Here is a 13,259-nt window from a genome sequence, read left to right on the forward strand (position 1 = left end):
GTGGGGTTATAGCCCCATCAAGTGGCCATGAGCCCGTTGTGTCCGGCGACTTATAGGGCCCTTGTCACAACCCGGATCTGCGTGTCCGAGTCGGAACTAGCAATGCGGCCTCCCACTGGTCTGGATTCGAGAGCTGCAAACCTCGCGGAGTGGAGTCCTGAGGGCAAGCCCAGATAAGGTGGGATAGAGTGGCATGTTGGCCACATAGTTGACAGGAGGGAGAGTAGACGGGAAAAAAACGAATTGGTGAAGGTGACAGTACGCGAGAGTGGACGGGCAACATGAAAATGACTGGTGCGGAGTGAAATGCGTGCTGGGGGAGGGAGAATATAAGGAGCGGTGTGCATAGGGCTATTGAAGATTTTCTGGAATAAAGATAAGCTGGAAGTACGACGAAGGAGATAAGAGCGGTAAACCGGATGCCGTTTTCAAGGCGGAAACGCTAATGTAAGCATAGGATGCGTGAATAAACCTTGCCGCTCGATTTTTCACGGACTCTAGAGAATGAGATAAGCTTGATGGGGATCCCAGACTGGTGATGCGAATTCCAACTTTGACCTAACGAACGATTTATATCCTAGTCCTCACAGTCCTCATACACTAGTCCTTATAATCCTCACCACCTTGGTTTAAAACCTAGTCCTCATACTACTACTGGAGCTGTATACTTCAGCGATTAAGCGATGCGCCACAGCCTTGCCATCGCAGGTGCTGCCATCGGTGGGGCCTGTGAGACCCAGGTTTCTATTCACGAGCAACCTCTCGCGACCAATCATTAATTTAAGTGCCATCTGCCACGCTACGCAGTTTGCTCACAGTCCGGTGGGCAGGTTGTGTGACACAACCTACCACCTAGGTTGCTTCGCGTGAGTATTTTTCGTAGATTTGTCACTCACGGTCAACGACGCCAACGTCGACGCCTGGTTTTGCAGGCTCCTTAACGCTATCGCCTTAAAATCGTGTTCATAAGAACACGTTAGCGCCAGAAATTAAAGGGTTCAGGTGCGAGGACTAGTACTTATTGTTGGCCTGCTCTGGACAATATTATTGAGTGTTATACGCACACACTGTTGTCAGGGTTGTAGAATGGTTTTTGGGGAAAGAAAATGGCGCAGTATCTGTCTCATCTCCGCGGACGCCTGAACCGCGCCGCGTAAGGGAAGGGATAAAGGGACTGAGAAGGAAAGGAAGGGAGGTGCCGTAGTGCAGAGCTCCGGAATAATTTCGACCACCCGGGGATCTTTAACGTGCACTGACATTGTACAGCACACGGGTGCCTTTACGTTTCGCCTCCATCGAAACGCGGCCGCGGCGGTCGGGTTCGAACCCCGGTACACCGGATCAGTATCCGAGCGCCCTATAACCACTGAGCCACCGCGGCGGGTAAGTTGAGTTGGTTGGTTGGGTTTTGGGGAAAGGAAATGGCGCAGTATCTGTCTCATATATTGTTGAAGCACACGGGTGCCCTTGAGTTTCGCCTCCATCGAAACGCGGCCGCCGCGGTAGGGTTCGAACCCGGGTACACCGGATCAGTAGCCGAGCGCCCTATAACCACTGAGCCACCGCGGCGGGTAAGTTGAGTGCCAGATTCTGGCAATCCGTAAACAGTTTCGCAAACAGCTTTGCAATATGTTAGGGACCTGCCGCGGTGGCTCTGGTTACGGCGCTCGGCTACTGATCCAGAGTTCCCGGGTTCGAACCCGACCGCGGCGGCCGCGTTTCGATGAAGGCGAAATGCTAAGGCGCCCGTGTGCTGTGCGATGGCAGTGCACGTTGAATATCTCCAGGTGGTCGAAATTATTCCGGAGCCCTCCACTGCGGCACCTCTGTCTTCCTTTCTTCTTTCACTCCCTCCTTTATCCCTTCCCTTAAGGCTCGGCTCAGGTGTCCAACGATATACGAGACAGATACTGCGCCATTTGCTTTCCCCAAATCCAATATCTTGGGGATCCATGGTTCGAAAACAGTTATGCAGACAGGTAGCAGTTCCGCCTCAGCATGCTTTGCTGGCTACCGAGTGAGGGCGCCAGTGAATGTTCGCGCGTAAGGTGCCTCGAAGCCAGCGGCACTGTCATCGAGGCACCATATACGCGCGAGGGAAGACGAAGAGGCCACAGCCACCATAGCCACGACGAAGGCATCGGCGTAGACAGGCCGCAAGAACCGGCTCTTTCTATCAGTGGGTGAGTGATGGTTCAGTTTGCCACCATTACATTACGTTCGCAGTGGTGACTGCCTAATATCTCAAACTGCTGTCCTGGCGACCGAAGGGACTGATGTCCAAAGATGAGGCTCCGTCGATGACGATGCTTTCAGCCGTCGTCGGGTGCCACTGGCTCTTAACGCGCTTTGTCGCCCCTGTGCTGTGCGATGTCAGTGCACGTTAAAGATCCCCAGGTGGTCGAAATTATCCCCGAGTCCACTACAGCACCTCATTCTTCCTTTCTTTAACACCCTTTATCCCTTTCCTTACGGCACGGTACAGGTGTCCAACGATATACGAGAGACAGATACTGCGCCATTTCCTTTCCCCAAAAACCAATTATTATTATTATTCCTCTTAAAGCGAAAGCGTTAGGCAGCTCGTGTCGCAGAAAATCCGGCGTCGTTGGTAGTGAGCGAAAAATCCCGAAAGATTTATAGGAGGTAGGTGGGCCAGCTAGGTCAGCAGACCTTGTCAGCAGATCCTGCCCCCCGAGAGGTTGCTCTGGATCGCACATGTCCCACCGGTGGCAGCGCCTGCGATCGCAGAGCAGTGTCACATCGCTTCACCGCTGTACCACTGTGGCAGGACTGGTACGGGGCTCCCAAGAATCTGTGAATGTTAAGTAGGAAATGACTAATTCTGCATATATGGGCTTCAACCCATTAGCTCTCGCGTCACACCCTTAAAGGCTGGTTCACATGCACGCGGATGTGCGACTGAGCTGCGCGTCGCAGCGAAATTTCGAAATGTTTGGAACCTCGCCGCTGTGACGACTAATAATAATAATTGCTTTTTGGGGAAAGGAAATGGCGCAGTATCTGTCTCATATATCGGCGGACACCTGGACAGCGCCGTAAGGGAAGGGATAAAGGAGGGAGTGAAAGAAAAGAAGAAAGGTGCCGTGTGGATGGCTCCGGAATAATTTCGACCACCTGGGGACCTTTAACGTGCACTGATAACGCACATCCCACGGGCGCCTTAGCGTTCTGCCTCCATAAAAACGCAGCAGCCGCGGTCGGGTGAGAACCCGGGAACTCCGCGGATCAGTAGCCGAGCGCCGTAACCACTGAGCCGCCTCGGTGGGTGCCGTGACGACTCAAAACCAGGTTTTTGCATCGCGGCTGCAGGATTCGCTAGCGTTTTCGTTTGCATGTGAAACAGGCTTAATGAGGAGCTTAAGTGTTCCCTCCAATATTTTAATAAAATTCAGCGCCATTTAGCCTTTTTTAAACCTCCATGTTACGCCTCATCAGCCGTGTGCCACGGTACTCCGAGGAAAATATTTGTGCTACCTGGAAATCAAGCGAGCGGCCGGCCTTCGGGCGATCATATGTGCCTCTACTAGATCTACGGTTAACAGCTACCTCTTGGACGCCGCCCCCCCCCCCCCCCCCCCATGCAACACCCTCTAAATACTTTCTTCAGGCCTCTCCAGGCCCTCCTTTCCACACGCGCTACGTCACGCCAAGTGTCCGGTCAGGCTGCTCACCAAGCGCGGCTCCGCTCCGCTCGGTTGTCTCCCTCGATGTGCTCGCGCTTGCCCGGGCAAGCACAGACACGAACGCAGTCTTGCAGTGAGCGTCTAGCTGCTGCTTGAGTCTTTCAGCCTGGCGTTGGGTGCATTTCCGTTCGCTCCTCGCACGGCTGTGTCTGTTTCGTGTGGCCGTTTCTTGTGTGGCGTGCGTACCTGTGCTAGCGCACGAATGGGAAACTGATTGCCTGCCGTGTAGCGAGTGCAACTTCGTGAAACATGGGCCGGTGCTGTGTTCCCGGGTGCCGCGGGAACTACCAGAATGGTCCCAAAGTACGTGTTTATTGCTTCCCAAGAGACGAAGTACGAAGAAAAGCCTGGTTGCGAGCCATTCCACGGAAGGATTTCACACCTACAGAGCATTCGAGGGTAAGACTCTGAAATATTGCTTAATAGGCGCTGGTAATTATCTTAGTTGTGAGCTGTCGCTCCCGGAAAGGCATGCTCTCTTTGTAGGCAATGATATCACTTCTTACACTTATGTATGAATTGTCCAGGAAGCATTTAGTTCTGTGGATGTGCATAAGGCTTGTGTAAAAGCTGTGTAAATATGTAAAAGCTGTTCACTATTCAGACTCTTTTTACTTAGTGTTTTAGGCAATGGAGAGTCATGGCGAATGGCCTTGCTTCATTTTCTCGTGCAGGTGTGTGAACTGCACTTCCACGCAGGCGACTTCATTACGACGTTGTCACACCAAGATGAACTGACAGGGAAAATAATAGAGGTGAAGCGTGACAGGCTACAGTTGAAGATTGATGCTGCGCCTTCTGTTTTTCCAAACTGCCCAAAATACTTGTCCTCAACGCCTGGACGGAGTGAATCGCCAGAGACGAAAAAAGCAAGAAGGGAAAACGCTGCTTTGCAGGAGGCTATGAGGAAGTCACTTCAGTCTAATGAGCTTGAACAGAAAAGAAACAAAGTTTCATCTTACGAGGAGTTCAAATCTAAGTTGCCTGGAATCTGCAACACGAAATTCTGGACCGTTTCTGTCGATGAGCAGTGCGTTAGGTTCCTTCTCATCGAGAATGATCCTTCACCTAATGTGAAATGCGCCTTGGTAGTTCTCCCTGATCTGTCACTTTCTGTTTTCTTGAATGGAGTGAAGCTTCTGTCGCTTCCTTCAGGCAGGATTCTGCCAGCTCAAGTATGCGACACCTCCAGCCTGTCCTTGCTGCTAGAAGAACTCGAGATAGGCTTGCATAATATACCTGAGGTGACGAAAGAGTCGAAACATACTAAAGTATTGCAGTTTGTCGGTTCACTGCTTGCAGACCTCATTGAGGACAGTGATACGACGAAAGAACAGTCTTCTTTGCTGAAATTTCTGGTTGAGCAGATAGAGCTTCTCCTCGCGAAACAGCATGTGTATAGCGCAGAGCTGCTGGTATTCGCCAGTATTTTGAATTCAATTTCTCCTCACGCATATCACTTCACAAGAGCTGCATCAAGAATCATTCTGCCCCATCCTTCCACACTGCGCCGTGTTTGCTCAAATTACAAAGCTGACCCTCTTGTGGAGCAAAATCAACCGCACTGTCTCTCCTACATCCGAGAACGAGTCAAATCAATGAAAGACCACGAGAAGACAGTGACCCTGATGATCGATGAGATCCACATAAAACCATACTTCGACTACAAAGGGGGCACAATAGTAGGATCGTCGGTTCATTCAACGGAACCAGCAACAACAGCCCATGTGTTCATGGTACAATCACTCCTTTCTGCAAACAAGGACGTCATTCACATATTACCTGTGAGCAAACTGAGCGCAGAAATTTTGCACGAGCATGCTAAGAACATAATCATTAATGTTGAGAAAATGGGGCTCAAAATTATCGCTGTGATAACGGACAACAATGCTCTGAACCGCAAGATGATGTCGTTATTTGCTACAAGTCCTCAGGTGAGCATTGTCTATCCCCATCCAGCCGATAACGCTCGCCCTCTTTTCTACGTGGTCGATCCTGTGCATCTCTTGAAGTGCATTAGGAACAATTGGATTAACCAGAAAAACCCTGGAACATGCCTCTATTTCCCTGAAGTGGACTTGAGTGGAGCAATGCCCGAAGGGCCTCCTCGTATGAAAGCTGCTTCTTTCGCAGCTGTGCGGCAGCTTTATTCTTCAGAGAAGACGTCGCTTGTGAAGGCTGCTTACAGACTGAACGCAAAAGCCGTGAATCCAACCTCAATGGAGCGGCAAAATGTAAAGCTCGCTCTCGACGTCATTAATCAGTTTGTTTCAAATGCCCTCAGGACACATGGTTCCGCGTTCAAGATTCCTCAAGCTGAGTCGACTGCTCTTTTCATTGACGTTATCCTCACATGGTGGCAAATAGTCAATGTTAAGACCCCTTGCAAAGGCCAGAGGCTAAGGGACAGCATGCAAGACCCTGTAAGGTCTGTTGATGACACACAGTTAGCTTTCCTGAGCGGCGTTGTGGACTGGTTGGACGCTTGGGCAAGAATAAACATCACCAGTGGCTCGCTGACGAAAGAGACTCACAGTGCTTTGCGACTGACATGCTATTCTCTGGTAGAACTCTCGCGCTACTGCTTAGAAGAACTTCACTTCAAGTACGTACTGCTGGGCAAATTTCAGACGGATGCGCTAGAAGACCGGTTCGGCCGTTACCGCCAGCTGGCAGGATCACAGTACCACATTTCCGTGCGTCAGCTCTACGAATGTGAGAAGAAGCTTCGTCTTCAAAAACTTTTGACATTTCCACGCGAGGAAACAGAGTTTGAAGACGTAAGTGAGGATCTTGTCCCATGCAACTTTTCTGTGGCTGTCAGCGACGACGATATTACACACGCCCACTCTGACATGGATGCTATTGTCTACATTGCAGGATACGCTGCTCATGCTGCTTTAAAGAAGCTTTCATGTTCTGCTTGCTTCAGCACATTGGTGATTGAAAATCGAGAGATCGAAGCGGAAAATACTGCCATGATAGCTAACCTGTCGAGAGGAGGGCTGAAGTTTCCCCAGCCATGCACAGTTCACATGGTACTGATGACTAAACTAGTTGCAGAGAAGTTGTCTTTTGGAGCAACCGCGGAAGATTTTCTCTCCTGTAGAAATCAACGTGGTGTCGTGATTTCACAGACGATTTCCCTCCTGGACGAACACGACATTGAGACATGTGAAAATGGCCACACTGCACAAACTCTCCTGCGCTTGGTAGTACGCGTTGCAACCAACGTTGTTCTAAACAACTTTTGCAAACTAAGAAATGATGCCATACAAGACAATGCGCAGCAGAAGGCCGCAGCCCGGAAAGCAGCAACGCTTAAGAAGAAGTAAGTTTTATTCCCAAGCAATAAAAATGCTTTGCGCACACTTCATTGCTGGTGTCTCGTCGTTTTTTATTGTAAGGGTCAGATTAGCTGTACAAATACTCAACAGCGCAACATTATTGTGAGTGTCATTATTGCTGCGTGTGAAAGCTTTAAGCAAAACACAATACAGAATAAAACTAACACAATGCGCAGTAGACGGTGTTTTTTTTTTCAATGTTCACGAACTTCTACTTTAACAACTAGATATACGCATGTGCGGTCTGTGCGGATGGATTTTACCGCACGGCAGACATCATGTACGTGATAGAACCTAATAATTAGATGATTAATTGAAATTAACTAATCAATTTTTTATTATAATGACCAATAATGCGAAATTGGCGGCCGTATGCTAAATTGTTTATTATAAAAAACTGTATTAGCAGCTCGAACTTTCTTGACAATAAGGTGTTCTGCAATAAAAAAAATATATAAAGCAGATAAAATGATAGCCTAAGGCGCGCACAAACTAGCGAATTTCTTTTCTGCAGCAACGACAAAAATGAAAATGAAGGAATCACTTATAAGGCAGCTACGTACGGCAGTACCCGAATAGTGCAGACGGGCGCGGCGCGCTGAAATCGCGGAGCGCGGGGCCTGCACGGTCCCTTGGCGTGACGTCACGCGGCCGGTGGAGAGGCCTTAGCATTGAGAGGGTGTTGCCCCATGACGCCTCTGGGTTGGCTGTGAGACGTTCGTCGCTTTTTGGTGAGAGAATTGTTCTAAGTGGGTTGGCCTTAATACGCGAGGCATGCCTTTAAAAAAATTGGCTAAACTGAAAACTTCAGTCATAGCAAGACGGGCAACGGGCCACGAACACCTTGGCTCCTGCCTCTCTGTCGATGTTATCCATGCATTGCAGTCGTGTTCCTGCAGTTTTCGACTTGCATTATGCCTAGAGCAGTGTGACAGGCAACGCGTGGTGCTAGCGGTACTCATTCTAGTGCGCGTATACAAGGAGCCACCAATTACTATTTCAAGTTATTCTTAAAGCGTCTCTTTCACCCGCAGGCAAAAATGGCGGACCCTGAATGGCGCGCCGAGGAGGCAGCATCGCCACCCGATCCTGACCCTGAGCAAGCAGTTCCGAAGTCGTTAGCCAAGCTGGAAAACGCCAAGGGTTGCTTCTCTGGAGCGGACATAGACTACCGCTGTCCCTGCACAGCTACGCAGTACAACACTTGCCAGATCTCCCGGAAATTGCCCTTATGGAACGAGTTCTTGATTCACATACGCCTCCATCTAAGCTTATTACCAGGAAGAAGTGGAAATCTCTGCCTGACTCCCATCCCTGGCGACCACCTCAGCCTGCATGAGCTAGAGCAACCTCAAACGCACCGAGCTTCTACGCTTCTCTACTGGTTGCTCAGGAATCACCACTGCGTGACCTTCGTACAAGTGCACCCGCTCGCGTTGAGCATTCACGCTCACATTTTTGCCAATGCCCTGCATTCCAACACATCCGTGAAAGTACTGAAACTGCACTTTTCCCACTACTGCATGCCGGAGAGCGTCTGCACAGCCATCCCCACGCTCAAAAATTTGGAGGAGTTGGAGTTCAAGTCCAACGGCATGTGTCCACCAAACATGGCGCCAGTACTATCAAGGCTCGTCCGCACGACAGCATCCCTAGTGAGCCTGAACACGTCTGAAGCACTGTTAGATAACCACGAAGGCGAAGTGGCCTTCTTCACAGCCCTCGCAGCGAACTCGACTCTGAGAGAACTGTCCGTACGTTACCGGCCTAGAACCGACGCATACCGGCGGGCTTTGTGCCATTACTTGAAGTCCACCGCCACTCTAACGACGTTGAAGATTGTGGCAGTCCTTGAAATGAATACTCAAAGTTGGCTCAGCTCTGTTCTCGAGGGAATCGTGGCGAACAAAACCCTGTCATCCCTAACCCTTAAATATTTTAGAATTGATCGGGAGTTCGCGCAGTACTTAGCGAATATCATTTTAGGAAACAAAGTACTGCGCATTCTTCATATTGACTCATTTTCGGGGATATCGCAGTCTCAACCTCTCAACGTCTGTGACTGCTGCCTCGAGGCTGTCATAGGAAACGAAATACTCGAAGAACTCAGCCTTCCCATCCAATTCTGGCAGCCTGAAAGCTGGGAGTTGCTTTTCAAGGAACTGCCTCGTAAAGTCATGCTGCAAAAGGTGACCGTTCAGTCTTACATGTGGGACAGAGAACCGCTTCGGCACGTCTGCAAGGTGCTGAGCGGAAGCGGTGCTGAAGAGAAAGTTCATCTGGGAACTTACTACCATGACGGTAACATGAGTGGATGGGAATGCAGAGGCTTTTCAGAAGTCTGGTTTTTCAACCGCAACCTTCGCAGCTTCGAGCGCAGCACCCTACAGCGCCTGACTTCTCTCAGCTATATTAGGACCGTATGCTTTACCCTATCCGGAGATGACTTCTCGCTCGCTCCGATCATCGCCGATTACATTCGCGAAACGTTAACACTGCGCGTGCTTAAACTCTTCGCTTCACCTAATGACAGCGACCCCAATGTCCCGAATACCTGGTGGAGCGTCATTCTCGAGTCGCTGTCTGCAAACAGAAGCATAAGTGAACTGATTGTCACCGTAACTAACGTGAACCTTGAAGACGTCGAGGGCTTGGCGGACGCAGTGATGTTGAGTGCACATATAAGAAGACTCGATATGTGTCTTCGGATTCCCACTGGACCAAGCGCCTTTGTTCGGAGGCTGTCGGCGAATATTGATGCCAACTACACGATCACTGGGGTCATTCTCCGTGCCGGAATGAGGCCTACAAAGGACTGGTTTTCAGTGTTGAATGCGGTGCGGCGCAACTCTGACCTCGTGACCCGAGCTACCTTATTTGCGACGGCTACCATATGTGACAAGTAAGTCTACCTGCACTGTTGGGCATGCTCTTGCTTACGCGCAAAAATGACAGACGCTTGATTTACATGATTTAGAGAAACAATACCCTATATGTCGTAGCAACAGTCCTCATAGAAGCCTTAGCTGCTGTAGATATTGCCATAAATGACGATGCAGTCTGGCGGCGACCGACGCGTTAAGCAGAAACGCGCCACCGCAATGCACCAATGTAATATTTACATAATTGTAAAGCAAGAGACATGAAATAAACGATTAGTTAAGGTGCCATGAGTACCGTTTACGTCTGGGATAATTGTACAAGCAAAACAATGAAAAGACTTGTGCTCGTGGTTGCGATTGAATCTGAGCATATCAGTGTTCGATGTTGCCATCGACACTCATTCTGCACTTGAACTACTACTCTCCAGCGAAGTCATTTTGAGGGGCTACAGCTGGTAGTGCTTAGTTGTGTCTTGCAGTGGAGGTAAAATTTTAAGTTAAAAAGAAAAGTATGAAAGCATTGCAAACTTTGTCTTATAATATGAATTCTTGACGTGTTAACTTTCATCACTGCCCAATACCACATTCTCGCATGTTATATATTTCCAGAAAGATCGATAAACACCGAGCACTTTAGAAGATGACATCGGGGTGGGGGAGGGGGTTAGGTGGGTGTTACATTTATTAGTGAACAAGAAACGCATGCCACATAGCTTTGGGGTTTGGGGACGATATGGTGTAGCTTCCAGCGAGGTAATAGATTTTAGGCAGAGATGTGTTCTCAAATGAGCTCAGGAGCAAGTACTGGGCCAGACATTAGTGCTATTGAAATCAGTGATGAGGGCGGTGGAGACTCACTGTAAGGAAACGAAATGTCTCGCTATAGGCAGATATTAATCTCTGGCATCTGTTAAAAGTTTCGTTCCTGCGTAGCCATTTTCGAAGCTCATGCTCTGCTCCCGCGACTGGCATGCAACAACCTTCAGCCTGATACATGTGCAGTCTTTGCGAAAACTACACAGGCCAAGGGGTCTGCTTCTGAGCCCTGCAGTAAGGCTGCTCTTGAATACGTAGGGACCCCAATATCACGAAGGCGGAAGGAACTTAAGTCCCAAACCCTCCCAAGCTTGCGACTGTAAAATGTGCTAAAGAGGCCCCGCTATATGACTTGGGGTGAGACCCCTTGGACTGCATATATTTGACGGAATTGGTACTTTCGACATATTCATGCTCAACGTAATGGCGTAAACCACCTGCTTTGCAGGTTCAACGCCATTGCTCTGGAGGTGGTGTCACAGCACCCTGCCCTTGTTCGAGAATTTTCGGAAGTCTTGTCGACAAGTGAAGCCGAGGGCGCATCTATGATTCGAAATGCTCTTCTCGTCATCCAAGGCATCCACGACTTCATGCGAGTGGCTGGCGTTGTCAAAGAGCGAGTCGTGTGCCAGCCGCGTGCCGACGGCAGTATGCAGCTGGACGAGCTTGACTCGGACAGCTGGCGACACGTGAGACAATACCTGTTGGTGCAGGACATCAAGGACTCGGACTGACTTCTGCTGAAACCTTAATCTCGATATTTCCTTGAACGTTGTAGTTCCGAAGCTGTCGGGGAGTGAGTTGGTACGTGGGACACAAGTGGAGACATCACCTGCGCGTTCCAAGACCAATGTAGACAACATAGCGAGATATTTGGCTTTCCTTCGAAATTCTATCATGTCGGCAATGAAGGCTGTGATAACGTATAACTATTATGCTTACGTGCGGCACAGCGTCTTCGCGATTTTGGAAGCCCGCGTTTGGTTCGCACAAAATGGGCTGCAACTTCACAATGGCCGCGAATAGACTGCTGCCTTGACAGTGACTGTGCCTAGGGTAGGTTTTCAGGCCGTCATCAAGAGGTCATAAAAATTATACCCTAAATTACTGCCTTGCTGCAAAACGACAGTTCCTCTCAACGCGACTGCCAATGACAGCTGGCTCCCGGAGCCGCGAGTAGCCACGTAAGAAGCATCGGTGTGCGCTACTCCATGTGTATTGAAGGGGACACTATGATGAGGGAAGAGGAAGTATATGTACGAAGGTTACAAGACTCCGGAGGGAAGATAATAGGGGAAAAGGCCACATATCCCATATGGACATTAAAACTCCCGTGGTGCTCTTGCGGACGTTCAGGACGTCCGCAGGACATCCAAGGGATTTCCAGTGCCGATTGGGTAGATGGGGGAATAGTATAGCCTGGTTGAGAAGCCAACGCCCGTGAGCTGTAGTGGAAAGGGGAGCCACTTCTTGGTCGCAATGAAGAGAAAGGAGAGTTCGATGAGGATGGGAGAGACCTGTTGCGTAAAGTTTATCTGTGGAAGTGGTTATGGGGAGCCGGGGTGTGTTCACCTGAGTATGGATGAGGGAGACATGGGACATGAAGTAAAAAAAAAATGTTAAGGGCCAGCGCGTGAGCCAGTCGACTGGCTTTATACATACTGCTTTTTTCTGCTTACAGCTCTCAAATTAAACCGAGTTCTGCATCTTGTGCGTGCAGGAAACCAGAAAATATTTTCCTGTCTGGAGCTGGACATTCTTTCATATTATGCAGTGTTGTAGAAAGTTCTCCTTTTAATGTTTCTGCCACTGACTTCAAATTTTTTCGTGTTTCATAGAAATGCGATTTTTTTGTTTTATTACATACCTTCTTCCTGGACACAAATCGGACCAATAGCGTCCTACATAAATCAATTACGACAGCGCGTCATAGACATGGTCGTTTTAAGCAGAAAATTTAAAAAAAAGAAATTGTTCTCGAGAGGAGTTCATTCCGAAAATAGCTCATAGTTTACCGTGCCTTCCTCACTGTTGGCAAGCTCGTCAACCCAGATTTCTTACAGATGCTATTTTGCAGCTTGGATTGTTAGATGAAGTACTTTTTCCAGGGCTGTTCATGGCTTAAACAGCACTCAGGTGGAATAGGTAAAACCACCGTGATGGCTGTCTGCAGAAGCTGACAAGCCGCGGAAAAATGTAAATGTGAGAGAGGCAATATTCAATCGACATGCATGTCACCTAATTCAACAAAGCTGCTTAAATACGTCACCGGTGTCTGCTTAACGAGCTTCCCAACCCCGTTCTCACGAGAGAAAACACCCTCACCGAGCATTCAGCACTACATGTATAGTCTTCGTCAAAATTGTACATCCAAAGCGGTCTGCTTCTGAGCCCTGCAGCGCGGCTTCTCTTGCGTACTCAGAGACCCTAATCTCACGAAGGCGGGGGGAACTAAAGTCCTCGACCCTCCCAAGCTTAGGACTGTCAGATGCGGCTAAGAGTCCCGC

General features: G+C 49.2%; 1 protein-coding gene across 1 annotated transcript; it reads left to right on the forward strand.

Moving 5' to 3' along the window:
* The first annotated feature begins 1,979 nt into the window (after positions 1-1,979).
* On the forward strand, positions 1,980-12,662 carry LOC144100440 (uncharacterized). Its single transcript, XM_077633396.1, has 3 exons — positions 1,980-2,183; positions 8,089-9,956; positions 11,201-12,662. The coding sequence occupies exons 2-3, from the start codon at positions 8,095-8,097 to the stop codon at positions 11,484-11,486; spliced, it is 2,148 nt and encodes a 715-aa protein (XP_077489522.1). The 5' UTR covers positions 1,980-2,183; positions 8,089-8,094; the 3' UTR covers positions 11,487-12,662.
* Positions 12,663-13,259: the final 597 nt, after the last annotated feature.

The sequence above is a fragment of the Amblyomma americanum genome, chromosome 8 (genome assembly GCF_052857255.1).
Source record: "Amblyomma americanum isolate KBUSLIRL-KWMA chromosome 8, ASM5285725v1, whole genome shotgun sequence".
Taxonomy (NCBI): domain Eukaryota; kingdom Metazoa; phylum Arthropoda; class Arachnida; order Ixodida; family Ixodidae; genus Amblyomma; species Amblyomma americanum.

What these genes read in the sequence shown, in the direction of transcription:
- LOC144100440 (XM_077633396.1), top strand. Translation starts at nt 8,095, where the DNA reads ATGGCGGACCCTGAATGGCGCGCCGAGGAGGCAGCATCGCCACCCGAT. An exon ending in ACGGCTACCATATGTGACAA is followed by an intron (nt 9,957 to 11,200) that starts GTAAGTCTACCT and finishes CCTGCTTTGCAG; the next exon opens with GTTCAACGCCATTGCTCTGG.